The following is a 26376-nucleotide window of genomic DNA, read 5'->3' on the forward strand; positions in this document are numbered from 1 at the left end:
TTTCCTCATTATTAGATTAAGTTTATACATTTTCAGCAGAAATTCTACAGAAGTAACGTAGTATCCTTAGTGTATCGTGTAAGGAGGCATTAGCCATCATTTGTTTTTAATTTGTGAGTGATTCCTAATGCTCACTGTAGATAGTAAATCCCTGGCCTAAGGTTTAGTCTCTGTTTATATTTCAGAATATTGGCAAACAATACTCTAAGATAGACTAATATCTCAGAGGTCCTCTAGACACCTGGAATTATGGACTGTGTTTGTGAGAGAAGAAAATCTGCTTTCATAGAGAGAGTAGTCTAGAGTAAACACACTCAAGTTAAATTTGGTTCCTTGAATCTACATCATTTCTAAGAAGTTCATTTTTCCAGCCTTTCATACATATGTCTTAGCTTGCCATGAAAAGCCTTTACAATCTGATCCTTTTCTACAGTATGTTCCAGCTTCCTGATACTACTCCATTCATAGTCTGTGTTCCAAATCTGTAATTTTTTTTTAAGTTTCCTTTGTTGCAGGCATTTTGATGACATTTTATCTTTTATGCCAGAACATTCTAGCTATCTCTGCTTAGAATGTCTTTCAGTCCCTTCATTTACCTGGAAAGATTTTTTTCATCCTCCTAAACTTCTCAAATATTTTCTCTCATAAGAAGGTTTACGTTTACCATTTTAAACTAACCTGTCTTGGGGCGCCTGGGTAGCTCAGTCATGAGCCATCAGTCTTGATTTTGGCTCGAGTCATGGTCTCCCGGGTTGTAGGTTTGAGCCCCACATTAGGCTCTGCATTCACAGAGTGGAGCACAGAGAGCAGAGCCTGCTTAGGATTCTCTCTTCCCTCTCTCTCTGCCCATCCTCTACTCTGTCTCTCTCTAAAATAAATAAATGTTAAAAAAATTTTTTAAACTAACCTGTCTTAATCCTAATAAATAAATGTCAGTGCTGGTGCTTAAAATTTTAGGTAGATATACAAGCATGGTGTATTTATACAAGGCAACAAGAAAAGTAGGATGGAGTAGTTACCAGAATTGTTATATTACGTTATCTCTTTTTCATGCTTATAACTTTATTAACAGAGCTCTCAACGAAATGTGGAAGTGTCAGAACATGCTCAGAAGTCATGTACGAGAACTATTGGATTTGCACAAGCAACCTACAGTAGGTTCATGATTTGTTTAAATTAATAGTTTGTTATGGTCATTATTCAGTTTTTCTCTAGTTACATATAATGAAGCAAGCAAAAAGTATTTTGAGTATTTTCCAAATGTCAGTTACACATAATTTCTGTAGTTTTCTAAGCAAAATTTTCACTGTAAATGAATATAACAAAATTTTATTTTCTAGCATGAGCAAAGAAATGGTGATGTCTAGTTTATCACTTTAGATACTAAGCATTTATACATAGTTCATCAATTTTCAAATAATTAGAATTAAGTCTCAAGATAAAATTCTATATAAAGTCATGGGTTTTTTTTTTACTCCCATGATTTTTTGGTCCTTCAATATAGAGTCAGTATCAAATCCAGTGCCAATCCTATAAATATGCCAAAGTCAAATTAACAAAAAAAAATTCTGCCCAATGTTTTCTGGAAGATGGGGGAAAGAAACTTGAGTAATTTCTTAATATATTTCTCAATGTGTTGCTAGAATAGGTGTTCTTAACTAGGGAATCATAGACAGAGACCCTTCAAAGATCTATTGATGCTAAAGCAAGGGTTGGCAAACTTTTTTTGTAACTGATGAGGTTGTAAAAATTTAGGCTTTGCCAGCCATAAAGTCTTGGTGAACTTCTCAACTCTGCCTTTATAAAATTGCAAAAGCAGTCATAGACAGTATGTAAATAAACAGTGTGTGTTTCAGCAAACCTTTAATAAAAACAGATGGTCTGTAGGACCATAGTTTACCAATTTCTGATCCAAATTACTCAAATTTCATACTTTATTGTGTTGGACAATACGGAAGTACTTTTTGTATATGTGCTGCTGAAGCGAGCACCAGAAGTACTTTTTGGAAAGGAGGTGATTTTCTGAGTTGTTTTTTTTTTGTTCGTTTGTTTGTTTTGAGGTTATTTTAGTAATAGGTCATCAAATAGATAATAGAACTATTCAGGAAGAATTTTTTTTTCCTATTCACATTTTTAGTTAATTTTCTTTGATGTATGGTTTCATAGTAATTTTGGTATGATAATTGTTTCAGTTATCTTCAGTTCAATCTTCTGGCAAGATGTTTTCTCTATGGAAATTGTATATTCCTTTTTTAATTTTTAAATACCTTCCTTCTGACATCACCTTTCCTTCTGTTTGTCCTGACTTAATAGTTGTTGCTACTCCACAATTTTTTGTTACCAACTTCTGGTATAGATTTTCTGGTGGCTGGTTTGTGATGATTTTTTTTTTTTTTTTTTAATTTTAAAAAAGGTATAATACTGAGTTTGGATTTTCTTACAGAAATTTGTTCATATGACTTCTTTTTGTTTTAAATTTCAGTCAGAGGCTAACTGTTCTGCCATGTTTGGAAAACTGATGACCATAGCAAGTGAGTTTGCTTATTCATTCCATATATAACATAATAAACATCAAAACAGGCAAATAACTTACCCAATGGGACAATTTAATACCAAGTAAAAGAAAATAATTCAGCATAATTTTTAAGAGAGCTTGCTCTTAGTTTAGCAGAGTAGTTTTTCTTTTATAATACTGATTCTCTTTCATTTTTATAGAGAATTTGCCTGACCCTGGGAAAGCACAAGATTTTGTGAAGAAATTTAATCAGGTTCTCGGTGATGATGAGAAATTGCGGTCTCAGCTGGAGTTATTAATCAGTCCAACCTGTTCTTGCAAACAGGCAGATGTTTGTGTGGTTAGTAAATTATACTTGTACATTTGTTCTTTTAGCTTTGCTTATTGAAATTTATATTTCATTAAAACCTGCCTTACATAAATTATTTGTGTTAATTTAACTATAATGTGAGCTCTAAATTACTCAGGAGTATATCTGTGATCAGCTTAGTTGTCTCACCAGTGTTCAGCCAAATTCCAGGGAAAACACTAGAGAACTAAGCTAGGGAGATTGGTCCTAGGAATTGAGCAAGACAGTATGCTTTGCATTTAGTAGACATTTGTTAATGTAAATAGAACTTTCTAAATCCTTGTGTGTGCATACAGTTTCTTCACTTCTGTATTAGGATGGAGATAACCCTTGTCAATAAATTAGCAACAGTTACATTGTCATATATGCATTTATAGAGAAGGTAATTTCCCATTTAGGCTTTTGTCTTCATTCTATTCCTGGATTCTTTATTTTATAGAAAACCAGTATTCATTGAAAATATCAGGAAAGAACTTCATCCATTTTTTTATTCAGCATTTTATGAGTTTTGTGTTTGAATTTCACCTATACCATTTACTACCAGTGTGACCTTTAGTAAGTTCAATATTTTGTAGCCTCATTTTTCTCATCTATGTGTGAAAACCTCACAGGATCGTTAGAAGATTGTGTGTGTGTGTGTGTGTGTGTGTGTGTGTGTGTGTGTGTGAGAGAGAGAGAGAGAGAGAGAGAGAGAGAGTCCTAATACATGGCCCTTTAGGATTTAAATACATTGTATTTCTGTGGTATAGCGCATATATTACAACTGCTATGTTGGGGACTAGGCTTACAGAGATGAATAAGAGAAAAAAAATATTTCAGATACTTATGCCTAACTTTGTTCTAGAAAGAATTAGAGTGGGATAATTATGTAATAAAGGGATGAGGACTATGATACATGTGTATAAGAAATGGTATGAAAGCATGGTATAGGTATTTTTTATTCATTCTAGGAATACTGGGTCACTAAGTGGATCTAAAAAGACCAGGAATTAGGAAAAGATGAGGGGAAGCCAAGTTAGGGAAGAGAACAGTGGACTCTTCTTTTGGGTCTGGGAATATGGATATACCAACCACCCAGACTCCCTCAACCTTTGCACTTCTGAATGAGTGGTTTGCCGAAAACATTTAAAGGTTTCATTTACTTCTTTGAGATTTAGAATTCTAGCTCCAGAGTGCTGTGTCCTGCAGGGCATCAACTAATATAATTGGATCATAGAATGAAATAGCTTGAAAAGACCTTAGAAATAGTTGGTTTAAGCATTTGATTTTACAAATAAAGACATTGAATTTTAAGGTTTCTTATCCAGTATTTTACATCTGGTGATAGTGGCTGAGCTTCAGATAGAGTCTAGATCTATCATAAGTCCACAATTGTGTTCTTTCTATACATTCCATTGTTTACCGGAAGAGCCAGTTCAAACTGAGTACTGCTCAACAAATGTGCACCTTGAGAAAGAACAATCAGGTGGTGTTTTTGGTCTGAGAGAAACAGAAATTAAGCTTGAGTTTGAAAAAATGGCAATAACATGAATTCCTACTATTTGTCAGACCATAAATATTTAAAAGTTTCTAAATCCAAAAAGTATATGCAAAACAGATGTTTGTAACCAAAATATCTCAGGATGAATACCACAGCCATGCAGTGTAGCCAATCAGTGCTCCTGATTTTAGCAACCAGGAAAGTAGAGATGAGGACTGCAGTTGCACTGGAAAGAGCAAGGTGATGATACTTTTTTGGAGGGGAAATTATTCTGAAGATATTTTAGGTAATGGTCCACAGAATAGCTAATAGAAGTCTATTCTAGAAGACTCTTCACATTTTTTAGTTTGTTTTCTTTGGTGAATGGTTTCACAGTAATTTGTTTTCTGGCTTTTACATGAGCATTGTGTATTCTGAGCACATTATTTAACTTATCTGTATATTGAGTATAAAATAGGATTTATAATACTCTTTACACACTCAGGAAAACACCACTGTTAGTTTTTGCCATTTTCCAGAATATCTATATCCTTTTGTCCTTCTCCCCAAGGGCTACTGGTATTAGTTATATACATCCTCTATTATCACATTCTTTTTTCTTGCTGCTTTCATTCTGAAATAGAAGAAAAGAATAAAGAAATACACAAAATTTAGTTTCTGTCATTCTGTGTAGCTTTCATTCTCAGAATTTCTCTCTATCCCCTACTAATGTGTATGTATCACCACTTCCTTTTTTTCTAAATGACAATCACTTCTTCTCAAGAAGTGAACATTACTCAGTAACAAGAGTTTTGTAGGAATGGAGATCTAATACTTTGAGCAAGGAATAACAATAGACCCATACTATGGCTTAATACATATATACACGATGGTATAGTGAGAGAAGATGAGCAGTGGTATTGCAGTGTGTGCTGTTCAGGTTTGCTTTCCCTTTGCACTTCAGGTATTGAGTTTCCACACCTTTATTTTAGGGAAAGATCACATATTTGCTATAGCATGAGCTCTGCTTGCTATTTGATGCTCTAGCATGACCATGGCTCCTAAATTTCAAGATTTTCCAGTAAGCTTATTAATGGAGCATTTGAGACAGTCCTAGGTTTAAATTCCAGCTGTACCATTTACTACCATTGTGACTGTTAGTGAGTTACTCAGTATTTCTGAGCCTCCTTTTCTTCATCTATAAATATTATCAACCTCATGAGATTGTTAGAGTAAGATGGAATGAAATTTTGTGTATGACTTAAAATAAGACCCTTGTGCTACCCCATAAGATGTAAATAAATGGTAATTTTTGTGGTACTACATATACATGACAAACACTGGCAATTCTTAAAATAAGTGGAAAGGGATCACAAATCTCCATCTTTTTAACGGTCTCAAAGTGATTCTGCTAGAGTACTTCACAGATCACACCTTAAAAAACCCTTCTACAGGGTTATCTGAATATGCATTGTATCTTCTGAAGGCCAAATTTTGGGTTGTCCCTTGATCAAGCCTACACCATTATAATGCACTGCATAATTTAGTAAATTGTATTATACATAGTCTCTCACTGAGGTTGTAGTTTAGGTGACAGAGGCAGGCAAATATTTCAATAGAGAATATAGCGTGGTAAGTATTCTGAAAGAATCATGTCCTTTGTAACACAAAGGAACAGCCCCCATTCCAGGCCAGGGTGGAAATTGGTTGGAATAGCTTACTCGAGAATAAGTGGTTCCTGAATTGAATCTTAACAATTATGTAAGTAGGGATTAGACCACTACATCAAGAATGACTGGCTGTATTTCTAGCCTCAGTAACTGGATATCGGAAAAGATATTGGAGGGATAGAAAAAGATAACGATGTGTGGCCTCTCAGCAGTTGTGTTTAGAAGTCTGGAATTCAAGACTGGTTGGTATAGTTCCTAGAGGAGGTAAAGAAAAGAATGGAAAGGGAGAGAGATGCTAATGCATGCTATTTAGTAACAATCATCAAATGTTTCTTGTTTTCTTTTAATTTAATCTTTCTATAGTTAGAATGATATACAGGGGTGATGTGATTTATAGTAAGAAATATATATTTGGTCTTTGTCTCCCATTTCTGGTACAGAAGTAAAAACCCTTTAAGTTACCGAAGTGCAGAAAGCCACGTAGGTGTCTTTTGTTATGTTAATGTGGTGTCTTTAGCAACTAGGCCTAAGGATGGGGACTGGTTGCCTCTGGAGCCAATTACATGATAAGAGGGTTGGAAACTGAGGTCAGTCACCAATGGCCAATGATTTGATCAATCAACCTATGTATTGAATCCTCCATAAAAACTAAAAAAGACAAAGTTCAGAGAGCTTCCGGGTTGGTGGACATGTAGAGATTTGGGGAGAGTGACAGACTCACAGAAGGAATGGAAGCTCCCTGTCCTTTCCACATACTTTGCCCTATGCATCTCTTTCATCTGACTATTCCTTAGTTATATATCCTTTTATAGTAATCTGGTAAGTAAAATATTGCTCTGAGTTACATGAAGTACTCTAGCAAGTTAATCAGACCCAAGGAAGGAGGGGGTTATGGGAACCTAGATTTACAGCCAGTTGGTCGGAAGTATAGGTAACTACCTGGGCTTACACCTGGGCAGGGGCAGGGGCAGGGGCAGGGGTGGGAGGCAGTCCCTTAAGACTGAACCCTTAACCTGTGGGAACCAATCCTATCTTGGATAGACAGTGTCGGAATTGAGTTGAATTGTAGGACACCCTGCTGGTGTTTGGAGAATTGCTTGTTGATTGGGAAGTCCGCCCTGCCCTCCATACACACACATTGGGATTACGTTTAGGAACTGAAAAGAACAGGTCACTGAATCATGAAAGTTAAACCTTTAGAAGCTGCTTCTTGTGAGAAATTATGCTTTATCTAGTTTACTGATTCCAGCTGTGAAAATTGATAATGTTAAATCTAGGAGACATTTTGATTAGGAAAACAGCAAAGTATATGAGAGGAGATATTTAGTGTGTATGTGAAAGAGTACAATTTTTTTTTTTTAATTTTTTTTTTCACCGTTTATTTATTTCTGGGACAGAGAGAGACCGAGCATGAATGGGGGAGGGGCAGAGAGAGAGGGAGACACAGAATCTGAAACAGGCTCCAGGCTCTGAGCCATCAGCCCAGAGCCCAACGCGGGGCTCGAACTCCCGGACCGCGAGATCGCGACCTGGCTGAAGTCGGACGCTTAACCGACTGCGCCACCCAGGCGCCCCGAGTACAATTTTTTTAACAAACATTTATATTTTTTATTGTCAAAATGAGAAAGGAAAAGTATGAAGAACAAAGGAGATATATAAATGCAGAATTTTTAAGCTCTTTAGTGTTATAATAACAGGATTAAAAAATTATAAGCTTGTTGAGAATAGGGACTATTTATTTGTTTGACATTCTTTAAGAGTGCATATTTAATATACTAAACAATTTCTGTGACTAGTAAATATGTATCAGTAATAGTATCAATCTGCAGTGTTAGCATAGTTGATGAGAAATTTTGGAAACATTGTCAGAGATGCAGAAAGAATTCATTTTCTTTATTCATTCTGCTGTCATTTCCTAAAATGATTGCATATGATTACTTCTGTTTGAAGCTTTGTCAGTTATGAAACTTCTTGTTGGTCTTAGATGTTTCTGTTTGTGCATTGGAAGTATGTGTGGGTGTGTTGTTGTTTTTTTTTTTTTTCTTAATTGCATAAAGAAAACAAAGCTACAAACTAGTTGGTTTTTGTTGCCACAAACTAATTTGGCTTGCTGTGTATTCCCAGTATCACTTAAGATTATCACATACAAAAATTATTATGAAAGATTACTTAAATGTAAGGTTATATTGGAATATAAAAACATTAGGTTTTAAAAGTTAATTATATCTAGGGTTGTTATGTACATAGGTGTATTTTATATGGTATTATTACTAGGTTTATATAATTGTGAATTATTCTTTTTCCCTTTAGCATTTCCTTTATTTTTTCTATGCTTGTCTCTAGTACCATAACTGTCTCTCTTAATGCCTAGTTTTTTTTTCTTTTTTAGTAACCTATTCCAGGGTACTGACTAGTATAGTTTGTCTAGCAATTTTCCAGTAGGCTTATTTGTTATTAAATGATCACTGACTTTATTTTAGGTTAAAGCAATTAAATTTTATGCTAGGGATAAAAAAAAAAAAAAGTCCCCTTTTGGGGAGACCTGCACAAAACAAATTTGATTTCAAAAGATAGTAACTGTACTTAAATTCAGATTTAAAATGTATACCTGCGGGTTAGAGCAAAGTATGTAAGGACTGAACACTGACTAAAGTATTTTTATTTTCTCAAATGCTAAAGTTTTGCTAAGTTAATTATAGTTTGCAAAATAAATCAAGCATCTCTTAATGACTAATAAGTTTTCCCGAGACTTACACTCTAATGAGAAACATGGATGGTATCCAATTTAATATTGTCTTTATAAAATTAACTTGTGTCAAGATATCACTGAGATTATAGTAGAAATTGTTTCATTTTTCCCTTGTCCCCTGAATATATATTTGTTTATGTTTTTTATGAAAAAACATATAAAGTGACTATTATTTGTTAACTGCTTTATAGTTTGGGATGTACTTTTAATATGCATTATCTTCTCACCCAAAATTTATATTTATTCAGCAGAAATATTCATTAAATGTTGATTAAATTGTGTTGATTAAATTTGTGATTAAACTTCTTCCCCCAGTGCCCAGCACTTTGTGAATTTAACCTTGTCTTTGGGAGAATCAGGCTCTCTAATAAAGTCCCAATATATTCTTTAGAAATTCCAGCAATAACATGTTTTCTTTGTAGGAACTATTTGATGTAATGCCACCATCTTTGGAATCACCTATGTTTTTCCAGAACTAAAAATTTTATAAATAATTACATACTTATGAATCTCCCCCTCTTTAAAAAGACAAATCATTAACTGAAAGCATAATATTCTGTCAAATTATGAAATAAACTAATAAAAGATACCCATGAAAGTATTAATTGTTAACTTTTTGAAAGAGCAGTAAAAAAGATTGTTTACTAAGCAATAATTTCATGGGAGAAATATAGGATAAAAGGCATAAATCACACAATGTTATCCCCTTTCTGTCCTCCACAGTATAGATTTTGCAGTGATAACCTAATGAGTATATAATTCTAGTCAGGGTCTAAAGCAGAAATTTAGTCAAGTCTAAAGCAGATTCTGCTGGTTTTGAATCTTTAAATGCTTTTGATACCTATAGTCACTTTTATTTTGAAAAATATGAATATGAATCATACTTACGGTAAAATCTTTCCCTTCTATAGAGAGAAATAGCTCGAAAACTTGCAAATCCTAAGCAGCCAACAAACCCTTTTCTAGAGATGGTCAAATTTCTGTTGGAAAGAATTGCACCTGTGCACATTGATTCAGAAGCCATAAGGTAAGCCAGGAAATCTATTCACTCAAAAATAGAATATGGTCTGAAACCACAGTGTGGTAAGTTTAAATTCTGGGTCCCTAAGAAAACCTAAAAAGTCTCCCTGTATCCCTTTTTAATATATCATTCAAGTTGAAAGAAGGGCTTACTCATTTTCTAGTCTTTGACTTACTTCAATGATTTTAATTTTTTTAGAGTTCTTGTGTTTTATTTTTAGCCTATCTGTGCTCATCAAAGAAAACCCTAGAACGCAAAATATGGAAAAAGAAGAAATTTTTAAATCTGTAGGCTGTCAATCTTTGAGTTTTCTTAGCCATTTTGATGGCCACACAACATTCCTGTAGTATGTATTGTATCATTGTTCAGTTGAGATATGTGAAAACAGAATAGTATTTTGAAAAGAGAACAAGTTGCCATTAGACTAATCTGGTGTCACAGCATGTGTCTGCTACATACCAGTTTGTGTCTTTGAAGAAGCCTGGTAATCTATCTGAATTCTTAATTTTATTTTTAACTTTAATATGTGTATAACATCTCCTTGTCATATGATTGTCAGAATTAGAGATAACATAAAAACTAAGAAGCCTGGCACAATAGACATTAACAGCTATTGTTTTTTATTAAGTGTTTTCCATAATTTCATGCATTTCAGTTGTTTCTGATGATTTCTGTTGTAAACCTCTGTGAATACTTTTCCCTTGCACTAATCATTTTTCCTGTAGACAAGCTGTATATCTTCCTTTTCATGTTGGGTCACTATATAGTACTTACTGGTTCTCTCTCTCTGTTTTCTTTTGTTTTTATTGGTTCTTTCTCTCTCTCTCTCTCTCTCTCTCTCTCTCTCTCTCTCTCTCTCTCTTTTTTAATGTTTATTTATTTTTGAGAGAAAGAGGGAGACACAGAATCTGAAGCGGAGCCCCAGGCTCCGAGCTGTCAGCACAGAGCCCAACGTGGGGCTCCAACTCACGAACCACGAGATCATGACCTGAGCCAGAATCGGATGCTTAACCAACTGAGCCACCCAGGCAACCTTTATTGGTTTTCTTTTTAAATACCTTTGGATTAGGAGACCTGATTCTAGCTATTAGTTATTTCACTGTATGTGAATTATTGCTTTGGTTGTATTGAAATGCCAGTTCTTTTGGTTTTCTAGGGCTGCCATAACAAAATACCACAGACTGGGTGACTTTAACAACTGAAATTAATTTTCTCACAGTTCTGGAGGCCACAAGTCAAAGATCAAGGTGCCATCAAGTTTGATTTCTTCTGAAGCCTCTCTTCTTGACTTGCAGATGGCCTCCTCTCACTGTCTCCTTATAGGGTCTTACTTTATCTGTGTCCTAATCTTCCCTTCCTATAAGAACAATAATTATATTGAATAATGGCTCACACATTTCACCTCATTTTACCTTAATTATCTGTGTTAAGACCCTACTTTCAAATATACTCACATTATCAGCTACTGTAGATTAGACTCCAACATTTAATTTGTGGGTACACAATTCAGCTTATAACAGCAATGTCTGTCTACCTTTTTCTCTTTTTTTTTAATGTTTGTTTATTTTTGAGAGAGTGAGTGAGTGGGGTAGGTGCAAAGAGAGAGGAGGACAGAGGATCCGAAGTGGGCTCTGCACTGACAGCCAAGAGCTTGACATGGGGCTCGAACTCACCAACCACAAGATCATGACCTGAACTGAAATTAAGAGTTGGAGCTTAGAAAAGTAAGGTTTTCAGAGAGTAAGTGGTTTGTTCACAGCTGGGTAATGACAAAAACCCTAGATTTATTTTATTTTTCCAAAGGATGGAAGTAATTTTATTTTAATTTTTTTGTTTTTACTTATTTATTTTTTAATTGGCTTTTCACCTAATGCAGAGCCCAGTGCAGGGCTTGAATCCATGATCCTGAGTCAAGACCTGAGCTGAGATCAAGAGTCAGGCACTTAACCAACTGAGCCACCCAGGCACCTCTGTTTTAATTTTTTTTATTTGGGTATATTTCAGACACAATGTTAATTAGTTTCGGGAGTACAGCATAGTGATTTGGCATCTCTATACTATATGCTATGGCTCACCACAAATATAACTACCATCTGTTACCATACAACGCTGTTACAATATCATTAATTATATCCCCTGCACTGTACCTTTTATTCCGATGGTGTATTCCATAACTAGAAGCCTATATCTTCCACTCCTCTTCCCCCTTCCCTCTTGCAACCATCAGTTCTCTGTATTTATAGGTCTGATTCTGCATTTAGTTTGTTTATTCATTTGGTTTTTTTACATTCTACATGAGTAAATCAAAAATATCATAAATCATACTTGTCTTTCTCTGACTTATTTCACTTAGCATAATATCATCTAGGTCCATCCATGTGGTTGCAAATGACAAGACCTTATCCCTTTTTATTGCTGCATATTATTCCTGTGTGTACACATACATACATACACATACCACATCTTTATCTGTTCATCTGCTATTGGACACTTAGGTTGCTTCCATGTCTTGATTATTATAAAAAATGCAGTAAACATAGGGATACATACATCTTTTCAAATTAGTATTTTCATTTGAAATACCCAGTAGTGGAATTACTGGACCATATATTTCTGTTTTTAATTTTTTGAGGAACCTCCCTACTATTTTCCACAGTGGCTATACCATATATTTATATTCCCACCAACACATTTATTATTTTTGATGTCAGTGTCCTTTGCTCTATGCCATTTGATTTTAATGGGGTAAATCAGTATATAGTACATGTAGATAGTACTCTTGCCTTTGCATATTGACTTTGAAAGATACATATAATGGCATTTGCTCTTTGTCTCCATGAGGCTTCACAGGGTTTCATTACTTTAGTAAATTATAGTAAAGCTAGTGGTTGGTCTCCAGTCTTAACAGACCAAACACTGCTTTTTCAGTAGCATCATGTTTGGGCTCAGAGAAATCAACTTATGGTTAGGGTTTCTGAGAGACTACTTTCATGCAAAATTCTAGTTTATTTTAATGAGAAATATGTCATATAATATTCTTTCTGTGTAACCAAATCTTTATGGACTATTGTGAATAAAGGGTTTGTTTCTTCATTTAACACACATTTAATGGAGCAATTTGTAAAATACAGTGGGTAACTAGGGAAGGATAGTTATTTAACCCAAATTGTGTGGGATGAATTTGTTATTAGAGCAGGTTCTGAAATAGATCACACATAAAATGGGTAGTGAAAGATCAGTAGGAATTATGGAGAGTAGTCAGGTGGAGATTGCAGAAGAAAAGGCCACTAGCCCTGTGTCCTTGGGTAGATTATTTAAGCTACTCTGAGCTTTAATTTCCTCACCTTTAAAATAAGGATAATAATACATTTACAATACAATAACAATACACAGCAATAAAATAACAACTGGAATTGTTGAGAGGCTTAAATAACATGGATATATAAAACACTTAGCACAGTGCCTCGCACATAGTAATTACCAAATGAACTTTAGTAGCTATTCTAGGAAGAATAAATAGACAAAAACAAAGGCAATTAAGAAGTAGTTAGAAAGTAGTATGTGCTTTAACCATAATGAAGGATTTTGGAAGAAAAGAATGAGGATAGTAGAAAATCATCCTAAATATAACCAATTTTTCTTTAGTATATTTTCCCCAGACTTGTGTTTATACAAATACACATATGTGTGCTCCATTTAGTTATTTATCCATAGATAGTGGTTGAAAGTGAAGTAGTGATTGTAATAGTGGGAGAGAGTAGTAAAATTTTACCTGCAGGGAGAGGGTTAAATTTTAAAAGAGAAAGGTTGAAGACTGAATCCTAAGGAAAATTAATTAAGAGGTTGGCTACAAGATCAGGAATTCATTAAATTTTTTAAAAATTTGACAATATAGTATGGTGACAGATGGTAACTAGACTTATTGTGACCATTTCATGTTTATAAATATCAAGTCACCCTCCTCTACCCCTGAAACTAATATAAGATTGTATGTCAATTCTTCAATTTAAAAAAAAATTGTTTTTAAGGAGGCATGGTCAAAAGTGGAAAATCGGGGGGCACCTGGGTGGCTCAGTTGGTTAAGTGTCCGACTTCAACTCGGGTCATGATCTCACAGTTTGTAAGTTCGAGCCCCGCATCAGGCTCTGTGCTGACAGCTCAGAACCCTGAGCCTGCTTCAGATTCTGTGCCTCCCTCTCTCTCTGACCCTCCCCAACTCCCACTCTGTCTCTGTCTCTCTCAAGAATAAACATTTTTTTAAAAATTTTTAAATGGAAAATCAGGAAAGAGTGGTAACACAGAAGCTAAAGAGGGACTAAAAGTTGGAGAGGTCAGATGCTATCCAGAAGTAAAATAGATACTAAAAATCATCCATTGGATTTAGAAAAAGAAAAAACATCACTATGGCTAGGATAGTTTCTTTGGAGTATCAGGGGCAAGCCCAGTTTACCAAGGATTGAGAAGAGCATAAGCTAACCCTTCCCAACATCCACATCATGGTACACAGAGAAAATGATAAAAATTGAGCAGAGAAGACTGCTCAAACCCAGAGGTGATGGACTTAGCTCAACAGGATCCTAATAGGGTCCACTCTGCAGCCTTGAGATAGGAGAAAATCCAAGGGATAAATAACTTGTTACACTTCCAAACTCTGCTTTAGGAGGTAAATTGGGATGTAGGACAGCCACTGTGGACAGTTTAGCTATAAAATGTTAAAGAGAAAAATTAGATAATGGAAAGAGAGTAAGCCTGAGGAAGGGTCTTTTGTTGTTTTTAATGAAGAAATTTTGAATATTTAAATACCTTTGAGAGGTGCTAATAGAAAAGAAGAGAGGCTGAAGATGGGGGAAGGGGGGTAGAATTATGATAATGCAACATCCCTAAAGAGGAGGAGCAGAAAGAAGAAAATCTTCTCCATGATATGAAAAAATGATAGATACAAATTAGAGGAATTTAGAAGATAGGGTATAGAAAATTAGTTTTCACTCATGGCCTCCTTTATTCTCTGTCAGGTTAAAAGTAATATAAGTAGTCTGCTCAGTGGAAGAATTTAGACCTGAGTTAGAATGGTGAAGATTTATAACAGTTGTTATACAAATTAAAAGAGAAAGAGACACATAGAAGACTTACCAAGCAATTTTGAACAGACACTTGAATTGGTGATAATCTTTTGCTTCATGATACCCCTATGAAGCATATGGAGTAGGTATTATTTCTCTAATTTAGAAACGAAAATCCTTTTATAAGAGAAAGGACTGCGGTCCTGGTTTTAAGACTTGGGTCTCTTACAGCTTATTGACTCATAATGATGATCCACCCACATTATAATGAAGGCAGAGATGATGCACTGTATTGTTTTGCACTGTATTTCCAGGATAGACCCTAAGACTTGGCACATAATAGGTGGTCAGTAAATACTTATTAAATAAATGCATGCACAACCTCTTAAAAATAATTAGATACACTCATAAATTTTTTCAAACACATTTGTAATCTTGTTAAATTCATGTATCATTTTACGGGATTTCCTTCAAATAGAAAGCATACTTCAGATATTCTTCTCAAATTGGAAATAACTTTTTTTTTTTTAATTTTTTTTTTCAACGTTTATTTATTTTTGGGACAGAGAGAGACAGAGCATGAACGGGCGAGGGGCAGAGAGAGAGGGAGACACAGAATCGGAAACAGGCTCCAGGCTCTGAGCCATCAGCCCAGAGCCCAACGCGGGGCTCGAACTCCCAGACCGCGAGATCGTGACCTGGCTGAAGTCGGACGCCTAACCGACTGCGCCACCCAGGCGCCCCATAACTTTTGTTTTTAATATATGTCAGAGCTAAAACTTGTTGAGCAAAATACTGGGTAAGCAAGATATCTTAAATAGGACATAAAAAGCATAAACAATGATGGAGCACCTGGGTAACTCATTAAGTTAAGCATACTACTCAATAAATGATCCAATTTAAAAAAAGGGGACAGATTTGAACAGACTTCACCAAATAAGATATACAAATAGGAAATAAGCACAGGAAAAGACAACCAACATTATTACTCATTAGGGAAATATAAATTCAAATTTCAGTGAGAAACCACTACATACCCATTTGAATGGCTGAAATCAAAGATACTGTCCATACCAAGTATTGATGATATTTCAGACTGAGTGAACCAAGTGTTGGTGATACAGGAGATAGTTTGCTGTAACATTAAGTATACATATAATATTACCTTACAACTCAGGAATCCCAGTACTAGATATTTGCCTACAAAAAAAGAAAACCTAAATTCCCATAAAGACTTCAAGTTAATTGCTTGTAGCAGCTTTATTTATATCTTTAAACTAGAAATACTCTAAAGTTCATCTGTTGGTAATTAGATAAACATACTGTGATAAATCCATACAATGTAATACTTCTCAGCAATAGAAAGGAACAAACTATTGATTCTATGCAACAATGTGGAGGAATCTCAAGAGAATTATGTCACATAAAAGATGTCAGACACAAAATACGTGAAATTCTAGAAAAGGTAAGATTAAAGTGACAGAAACCAGATCAGTAATTGCCAGTGTGGAAAAAGGAGATTGACCACATGGGGCATAAGGCAATTTTTTGTGGAGATGGGAATATTTATATATATATTCACAATGAAACACCACTTTATACCCACTGGTATGGCTATAATAAAAAAGATGAGTGGGAGAAGACGTCAAAAAATTGTTACCCTCATATATTGCTGGTGGGAATATAAAATGATGAAGCTGCTTTGGAAAACAGTTTGGCAGCTGCTCAGTAAGTTCAAACATAGAGGGGTGCCTAGGTGGTTTAGTCAGTTAAGCGTGTGACTTTGGCTCAGGTTGTGATCTCTCAGTTTGTGAGTTTGAACCCCGCATCAGGCTCTCTGCTGTCAGTGCTGAGCCCACTTCAGATCTTCTGTCCCCCTCTCTGTCTGCCCTTGCCCACCTCGTGCACATTGCCCCCACTCATGCACACTTGTGCTCTTTCTCTCTCAAAAATAAACATTTGTGGTGCCTGGGTGACTCAGTCGGTGAAGTGTCCAACTCATGATCTCAGCTCAGGTCATGATCTCAGTTTGTGAGTTCAAGCCCCACATTGTGCTTTGTGCTGACAACATGGAGGCTGCTTGGGATTCTGTCTCTCACTCTCTCTGCCCCCTCCCCTGCTTACTCTCTCTGTCTCTCTCAAAATAAATAAACTTTAAATATAAAAAAAAGTTAAAACAGAGTTACTATATGACCCAGCAACTCCACTCACAAATATATGCCCAAGAGAAGTGAAAATATATGTCCATACCTGGATATGAATATTTACAGAAACATTATTCATAATAGCTGAAAAAAAATAGAAAGAAACTCAAATGTCCATCAGCTGATAAACTGTCTTACATGCATATACTAGAAGGTTATTCAGGATTAAAGTAAATGAAATACTAATACATAGTACAACATGGATGAACCTCAAGAACAGTTTGCTAGGTGAAAGGAGTCACTCATAAAAGACTACGTATATATCGTATGAGTCTATTTATATGAAATATTCAGAATAGGCAAATGTATAGCAGCAGAAGGCAAATTAGTAAATGACTAGGAATAGAGGAGATACAAGTGAACAGCAGTGACTCCTATTGGAAAAGGGATTTTTTGGGGAATGGGGTGAAATCTAAAATTAGATTGTGGTAATGGTTATACAACCCTGTGACTATAAACTAAAAACCACCGAATTATACATGTTAAATAGGTGAGTTATATGATACATAAATTATATTTCCAGCTAGTGTTTAATACACTCCTAATTTGTTTTTTAAAAAAATGTTTTTTATCAATTGAAGATACTGAGGAAGTTTTTAAATTATTCTTGTGATATTAAAAGGGAAATAAAAGTACTAAAAGTGGTTTAAATTATATAGAAGATGTATCTGTGACCTTATGTATTTTATACTTAAAATTTTTTAATAGTTTGACTAAAATATGTGTATTTTTCCAAGGGAAAAATTTTAACCTGAAACAGTTACGATTAACTTCCATTTGTTAAATATTTGCTATGTACTAAGTCATTTGCTGTAATAATTTAATGCCCCCAAAATAAGGGTTGTTGGTTTTTTTTTCAGTTTACTGATGAGGAAACAGCCTCAAAACCAAAAATCACATCTATTGCAACAACATGGGTGGAGCTAGAATATATTATACTAAGTGAAATAAGTCAGTCAGAAAAAGACAAATATCATATGATTTCACTCATATGTGGAATTTAAAAAACAAAACAAATGAAAATAGGGAAAGGGGAGAAAAAGAAGAAGAAAGGGAAACAAACCACAAGAGACCCCTAACGATAGAAGAGACCCCTAACGATAGAGAGCAAACTGAGGGTTGATGGAGGGAAGTAGGTTGGGGGGGGGGGGATGGGCTAGGTAAGTGATGGGTATTAAGAAGGGCATTTGTTGTGGGGCACCTGGGTGGCTCAGTCAGTTAAGCGTCCCGACTTCAGCTGAGGTCATGATCTCACAGTTCGTGAGTTCAAGCCCCATGTCCAGCTCTATGCTGACAGCTCAGAGCCCGAGGCTTGCTGCAGATTGTGTTTCCCTCTCTCTGTGTCCCTCTCCTGCTTACACTCTGTCTTTCTCTAAAAACTAAATAAACATTTAAAAATTAAAAAAAAAATTAAAAAACAGATAAACATAAGGGAAGGGAAACAAAAATTAAAAAAAAGGGGGGCATTTGTTGTAATGAGCACCGAGTGTTGTCCGTAAGTAATTAATCACTGAATTCTGCTTCCAAAACCAATATTACACTGTATATTAACTAATTAAAACTTTAAAATAAATTTAAATTAAGGATTTAAAAAAATCATATTTGTTTTTACTTAAAATAGTACCACGTTGGGGCGCCTGGGTGGCTCAGTTAGTTAAGCCTCCGACTTTAGATTTCAGCTCAGGTCATGATCTCACAGTTTGTGAGTTCGAGCCCCGCGTCAGTCTCCATGCTGAGCATGGAGCCTGCTTGGGATTCTTTGTCTCCCTCTCTTTCTGCCCCTTCCTGTGTGTGCACGCGCTCACCTGCATGCGCTCGCTCTCTCTCTCTCTCTCTCTCTCTCTCTCTCTCTGAAAATAAATAAATAAACATTTTAAAAAAATAACATCAGGGGTGCCTGGATGGCTCCATCGGGCACGTGTCCGACTTCAGCTCAGGTCATGATCTCACAGTTCATGAGTTCTAACCCCATGCCCAGCTCTGTGCTGCTAGCTCAAAGCGTGGAGCCTGCTTCAGACTCTGTATCTCCCTCTCTCTGTGCCCTTTCCCCACTTGCACTCCATCTCTGTCTCTCAAGAATAAAGAAACATTTTTAAAAGGCGTTCACCTTGCTTATTAATTAATTAATTTAATTAATTGAAAGTACCATGTTGCTACATAGTCTGATTTTTATTCACAGGTAATGTTCTGTTTTGTGGTGGTTAGGTATGTTTGAAAAACTAATTCCATAATGTTGGACAATTAAATGTTTTTTTATTGATGAATCTGTTTATGAATATAACATGATGCTTCTAATGAACTTCTTTTCTCTAAATCTTTAGGAATAGAATTACTGATTCAGTAAATTAATCACCAAGGATTAATTTAAACTCCTTTGTCCATGTATTTGTTTTTTACTTTGAGTGAATTGTCATTTCTTCATTTAGCAACTGCCATCTATTGTTTTTCTATTGTTGTAAACAATCTCTTTATATATAGAAATCAATGTTAAATTATATTTCCAGTACATATCATTTAATTTTAATCTTGTTGTTTTTCAGTAGAGTTGTACATGGAGTTTGGGCAAGGTTGTGGGTAGATAAAGTAAAAATCTCAGCTGTCAAGTTGGGAGCAAAGTTTAAAAAGTCACAAAATAGGGTTGCCTGGTGGCTCAGTCCATTAAGCATTCTCCTCTTGATTTCGGCTTGGGTAATGCTCTCAGCAGTTCGTGGGATGGAGCCATTGGATTCTCTCTCTTCCACTCTCTCTGCCCCTCCCCCACTCACGCACAAGGTCTCTTTTTCAAAATAAACAAACATTTTTTTTTAAGTCACAAAATAATTTTTTCCTCCAGGAACATACTTGTAGCTAATGTTTAGGTTCTGTATGTGTTCTACCACAATGTAGTTAGGAATTACTGATCTACTAAGGTGGCTAATTTAGATTTTCTTATTTTAATAGTGCACTGGTAAAACTGATGAATAAATCAATAGAGGGAACAGCAGATGATGAAGAGGAGGGTGTAAGTCCAGATACAGCTATTCGTTCAGGACTTGAACTTCTTAAGGTACTTTTAAAATAATTCTGTCTCCATGAATTTCCAGTCTTAATTCCAATTCCCTTAAGGATATGCAAGAGTTGGGCTTTATTTCATTGGAAACTGAAAAATTAAACATTTGTAGTAGAAATCATATTTTATAAAAATGTATGTCTTTCACATTATAATAATGTAATTGTTTTACATTATAAAATCATGTTTTGATGATTTGCTATTTCATTCCTCATTTGCATACCTGTATTTAACAACATGTGCTTGTAACAGTATTTTCTAAATGATCTAGTCTTAACTTTCATCTGCTGAAGGAATTACATAACAGTGTCTTGTCAGGAAATTTTTAAACAATAGTTACTCATATTAGCCAAAGAATTCAGAGAATAGAGCAATTAGTAAGAGGCAGATCAGGCAAGACTTTGTGGACAAGATGTGGCTTAATCTAAGGGTAACACAGCATCGTGAAAGAGAATAATTCTTGGCATATTTTAGGGATTGTTGGGAGTCTAGCCTAACTAAAAAAAAAGGATTGCTTTGGGGAATAATGGGATACAGGGTTGGTTTTAGATTGGTAATGCTCTTTGAGCAGAAAGGTATTATCAGGGTCTTTCCTTCTGGCTTTCATTATGGCACGGCACTAAACAGAGCTTTCATCAGATGGAGTAAAGAGGAAATTGAAGGAAAGAGATATTTAGATAACTATAATGTATGAACTGAGGGAGAAGAGACAAACCAGTGCAATGGACATTAGATAGAAAAGAGAGTGATGGGATTGTATTGGAATGGTCTTTAATTTCATGGAAAGGTTTTGTATTTTTAATGATGAGATATTTTTAAATAGTTTTAAGAGTGAAATCTTGAAGATAAGCATTTTTCATAGTTTTGATTCATTTTTTCAAATTTGATTCTCCATTTTTCTGTAAGTAAAATTTACTAGGTTTTATATTATCAACCCTATTACTAACATGTCAACATACTATCTAAATATTATCAGCAAGAATCTCACCGAATGAGACCATCTCTTTACTTTATAACCCATTAAATAAATGCTTATTAAGTAAGTTAATGAAGATTACATACTCCATCCCCTACCCACACCTCTCCACTTGTAGCCTTTATCTCTGATATTATGCTAACTAAGTTGTTTCCACTTCATGGAAAGTAAATTTTGTAGACATGTCCAACTTGCTATAAATTCCTTAGGGATAGACTGGGACTTCTAGAGTAATAAATAAAGGAGTAATAATGTACATGTTTTTAATCGTGATTAAAAGTTCACAGTTATGGCTTCTTTGTTTATAGTTATGACTAGTGAAATTTTGTGATGGATTTCACTTAAAATATTCCTTTTAGACTATCGTTTTGCCAGTGAAATAAAGCTCTGTGTTAACATTTTGTTTACATCACAGTATCACAGTCCATAAAAAAAGAGCCACATTTTTCTGCATTCCCAGTTTCAGAACAGACTAAGAGGTAAAGAAGAAAATAGGGCAAAGGCTATATATCAACTCTCATAAGGAGCTACTGCACAGTATTTCTTTTCACATGTCATTAAACACAACAAATTACAAAGGAGACTATGAAATAAAATCTTTATTCTGTATAGCTAGCATATGCAGCCCATAATTTTGAATTGTATTTATAGTAGAAAATAATTTTCTTCTTTGAATGAAAACCATTGTCTGTACTTCTAAAGCTATATCTATTCCTCCAGGTTCTGTCTTTCACACATCCTACCTCGTTCCACTCTGCAGAGACATATGAGTCCCTGTTACAGTGCCTCAGAATGGAAGATGACAAGGTAGCAGAAGCTGCTATACAAATTTTTAGAAATACAGGCCACAAAATAGAAACAGACCTACCCCAGATACGATCGTGAGTATATTTTTTCTCATGGTAAACACAAAAGTGTTTTAAGTGTAGGAGCCAGTCATTTTTCTTTTTCATGTAGGAAGATAGGAGAGAGGGGAGAGGAAAGACAACTTTTTCTTACAAGCAGCTTTTCTGTATCCTTTGTATTATCCTTTCTCTGCCTTATACTCCTCCCCTACTATTAGAAGAACAAACTGAAAAAGAAATTAGAGGAACAAACTGAAACTTTGTTTATAACAAGATTATTTTTGAATGTTAATATTAATAATCAAAAGTTATCACAGAATTTAGAATTTGTGGTTAGCGTTTCTTCCTTATCTACGTACATTTTCTTCCCTCCAACTGGTGTAAATTCAGTAGCTGCTACTAACCTGTCTCACCAAAGAATGGGATAATCAACTAGTTTGTTTAACATTATATCTTATTAGTTGCCTGGTTATTGGCAGTGGTGGTTTTATAATTTTTGATCTCTCCCTCAAGATTACCTTTTCTCTTTCATCATAAGAATGAAATACATTTTGATATTTTTACTTCGACATCATAAAGAGGTTGCCTTAGGATCAAACTTGTGCTGAGAGTTTATATTTAGACAAAAAATGTGGGAGATGTCTTTTGAAGGAAAAACACATTGTTGATAGCTGTTGAGTCAGATGTTCAGGGTATATGCAAATAGTTCTGGATATATCCAAATCAAACCGTTTTTCCTTACAGGGTAATAATAGGACAAGAGGACTACTGGCTCCTAAAGTTTTGGTTTTTTGTTTTTTGTTTTTTTAATGTTTTATTTATTTTTGAGACAAAGACAGCATGAGCAGGGGAGGGGCAGAGAGAGAGGGAGACACAGAATCCAAAGCAGTCTCCAGGCTCTGAGCTGTCAGCACAGAGCCCAACACTAGGATCGAACCCACGAACCGTGAGATCATGTCCTGCGCCAAAGTCGGACGCTTAACCAACTGAGCCACCCAGGCGTCCCCTGATTCCTAAAGTTTTTATTAAATTTGTAAGCTGATAGTTTAATTTGAGAAATAAGTCAATATTTATTGTACATTCTCTTCATTCTCAGAACTGTACTGACTAATATAAAAGAATTACCACACTTAGTCCCTGGTCTCAAGGTGTTTATAGCCTAGAAATCATAATCTTTGTACTTGTACATTGGGGAAAAAAATCATTGACACACTAGGATAAAGTTTCTGGTGAGTTTTTCAAGGTAGGAAAACCTATTTTAAGGTAAAGGATTTCTTCTTAAAGGAATTCTATCCCAGCAGAAGCAGTGGAAAATGGGGTTAGGTGAAATAGTTAACTTTGGACACAAGGAATAAAACGTATTGTTCTTAAGACTAATGAGGAAGGAGGGAGAGAATCATTGAAAAGCAGAGGAGCAAAAACAATGCAGGCCTCAGAAACAACCCTGATGACATCATCAGATTATATAGCACACTAGAAAAGCAAGGGAAAAGGTTAAAGTTGATTTTTGTGTAATCATTTCATTAGGCTAAGAAGAATTAGTAATACATTTAACAACAGTTTGATCAACACTATGTCTTTGTTACTTGTGTTATTTACAAGAACTGCTACTCTGGTAAATGAGTTTGTGAGAAAGACTTTAACAGTGTTCAGTTAAGGAGGCTACTGGGCCATGGAAATCTGTCTCTTAACAATTCTAAATCTGCACACAGAGAAATGTGTCATATTCGTAAGTGTCAAATCAGATTTATACTGACTAGCATATATTCATTGCAGTTTTTTGGTTGAGGTTCATGACCTGGGATCTGGGGTATTGCTTTTAATGTCTAGCCTCCCATTTTCACGAGAGGACCTTTTGTCATCATTGTATTTGATACCACTGACCTTATAATCTATAAAATAGAACCACTGCATTAAATGTATGACAAGTATCTTTCTTAAATTTTTTTTTTTTGCCTTAAATAGCTTTTCTTCTGATTAAAAGAATACTTAAATGTTCATTGTAAAAAGCTAAAACTTGGGGTACCTGGGTGGTCAGTTGCTTAAGCATCCAACTCATGATTTTGGCTCAGGTCATGATCTCAGGGTCATGAGACGGAGCCTCCCATTGGTCTCTGTGCTGAGCGTGGAGCCTGCTTAAGATTCTCTCTCCCTCTCTCTCTGCCCTACCCTGTCATTTTCTCTCTCTCTCTTTCTTTAAAAAAAAAAAAAAAAAGCAAGCTGAAACTTTAGGAAATATAAGGGAGAGAAAGAGTCATTATCCACACTTTGATATTTCTTTATGAGTATTTTGTCTATCTACTTGCTGTGTATACCTGTTCTTTTATAGGTTGGTACTTACATCTTCATATAATGTTTTCTTATATCATCAACATTTAATGCTTTAAGACTGTAATGTGTTATTTCCATATTGTCCTATTATTTTACTTTGACCTTCAATGTCAGTATGGAGGTTAAGTGCATGGATTTTGGAGAAGAAGTACACATTTTCACATCCCAACTCCACCATTTCCTAGCTCCATCACCTTAAGAAGCTTAAATAGGGGTGCCTGGGTGGCTCAGTTGGTTAAGCGTCCGACTTCAGCTCAGGTCATGATCTCACGGTCCGTGAGTTCGAGCCCCGCGTCGGGCTCTGTGCTGACAGCTCAGAGCCTGGAGTCTGTTTCGGATTCTGGGTCTCCCTCTCTCTCTGCCCCTCCCCTATTCACACTCTGTCTCTCTCTGTCTCAAAAATAAATAAACGTTAAAAAAAAAAAAAGAAGCTTAAATAAAATAATATTTTTGTGCTTTAGTTTCCTCATCTGTTTAATAAATGTAATAGTCCTCTTTGGGTGACTATGAGGATTAATTGAATTAATCCACATAAAAACACTTAGAATGGTGCTTGGTACAAGTACTCAATAATCGTTAGATGTTTTTATTACTCTTCTACCAATATATATGTGTCGTTATCCTTGCATACTTTGTTTTACTGCTTTCATTTCAGCCCTTTAATAAAACTTGACCTTTTGCTACTTTTTGTCTATGGCTACTTTAAAGTTTATTTATTTATTTTGAGAGATAGAGAAAAAGAGCCTGAGCAGGGGAGGGGCAGAGAGAGAGGGAGAGAATCCCAAGCAGGCTCCGTGCTCTGCACTGAGCCCGACAGAGGGATTGATCTCACAACTGTGAACCCATGACCTGAGCCAAAATCAAGAGTCAGACATTTAACTGACTGAGCCACCCATGTGCCCTTCCATGGCTGCTTTAAAGTAACTGAAGGGGAGAGCGCCCGGGTGGCTCAGTCAGTTAAGCATCCGACTTCAGCTCAGGTCATGATCTCTCATGCTGTGTCAGGCTCTGTGCTGACAGCTCAGAGCCTAGAGCCTGCTTCGGATTCCATGTCTCCCTCTCTCTCTGCCCCCACTTCGTCCTCTGTCTGTCTGTCTCTCTCTCTCTCTCTCTCTCTCTCTCTCTCAAAAAATGAATAAACATGAAAAAAAATATTTTTAATAACTGAAGGGATTGTGAAAGGGAAGTGGGAAATTAGGAATATGTACTTGGAAGGTAAATATAAAAATATAACATGGGGCAAGTTTTAGATTATAAATTCAAGGTGGTTTATTGCTCCATATTCATGAGGTGGCTTTAAAATAAAAATTATCTCCTGCAGTAGCCTTTTTCTTGAGACGTTTCTTGTATTACAGTTGGGGATAGAGAAGGAGCTTTAAACCTTTCTGCAGATGAGGTAATTTTTAACAGAGTCTTATCAGGGTTTATGGCTGGCTCAGTTGGTGGATTCTTGATCTCAGGTCATGAGTTCGAGCCCCACATTGGGTGTAGAGATTATATACGTGTGTGTGTATATATACGTGTATATATACACATATATACACATATATACATGTATATATAACACACACGCACATACATACATACGTACAGCTTAAAAATTAAGAGAGGCTTCGCTACCAGCAAAAATCCAAGCAGTTAAGGGAGAGGAAGCAGGAGACAACCAGGAGAACTACTTGTAGTATATGGGCTTTTTTTAAATTATGGTATTATTTTTTTGCAGGACCTTAATTCCCATTTTACATCAGAAAGCAAAGAGAGGTACTCCACACCAAGCAAAACAGGCTGTTCATTGTATACATGCCATATTCACCAATAAAGAAGTCCAGCTTGCACAGATTTTTGAGGTATATATATATATATATATATATATGTGTATGTATGTATATAGGATGTGTTTATGTTGATTTTTATTCTTATGCTGTGTGGTTTGTTGAAGATGGAAGGTAAATTTTTTTTTGGCTATTTAGATTCACCCTAGTATATATATTCCATGGGAGCAGGGACACTCTTTTTCCAGCACTGTATTCACAAACTTTACATCAGATTATATGTTCAAATACTACATTTAGAAGAATATTTTGTGTGTTTGTGTTAGAACATTTTAATTTTCACTTTATTGGCTCGGTGGTCCACTTATCCTCAGAA

At 35.4% G+C, this 26376-nt stretch overlaps 1 protein-coding gene across 2 annotated transcripts in view; it reads left to right on the forward strand.

Annotated features, from left to right (window-relative positions):
* PDS5A (PDS5 cohesin associated factor A) overlaps nucleotides 1-26376 on the forward strand; it is a 140555-nt gene that overhangs the window by 68177 nt on the left and 46002 nt on the right. For both annotated transcript variants that reach the window (XM_047855751.1, XM_047855750.1), the window contains exons 14-20: nucleotides 1073-1154; nucleotides 2483-2531; nucleotides 2716-2855; nucleotides 9654-9769; nucleotides 19968-20073; nucleotides 21773-21933; nucleotides 25952-26075. In XM_047855751.1, coding sequence (XP_047711707.1) covers nucleotides 1073-1154; nucleotides 2483-2531; nucleotides 2716-2855; nucleotides 9654-9769; nucleotides 19968-20073; nucleotides 21773-21933; nucleotides 25952-26075 — 778 coding nt within the window. The remainder of the gene's footprint in view (nucleotides 1-1072; nucleotides 1155-2482; nucleotides 2532-2715; nucleotides 2856-9653; nucleotides 9770-19967; nucleotides 20074-21772; nucleotides 21934-25951; nucleotides 26076-26376) is intronic.

Source organism: Prionailurus viverrinus, chromosome B1, assembly GCF_022837055.1.
Source record: "Prionailurus viverrinus isolate Anna chromosome B1, UM_Priviv_1.0, whole genome shotgun sequence".
In the NCBI taxonomy this organism is placed as follows: domain Eukaryota; kingdom Metazoa; phylum Chordata; class Mammalia; order Carnivora; family Felidae; genus Prionailurus; species Prionailurus viverrinus.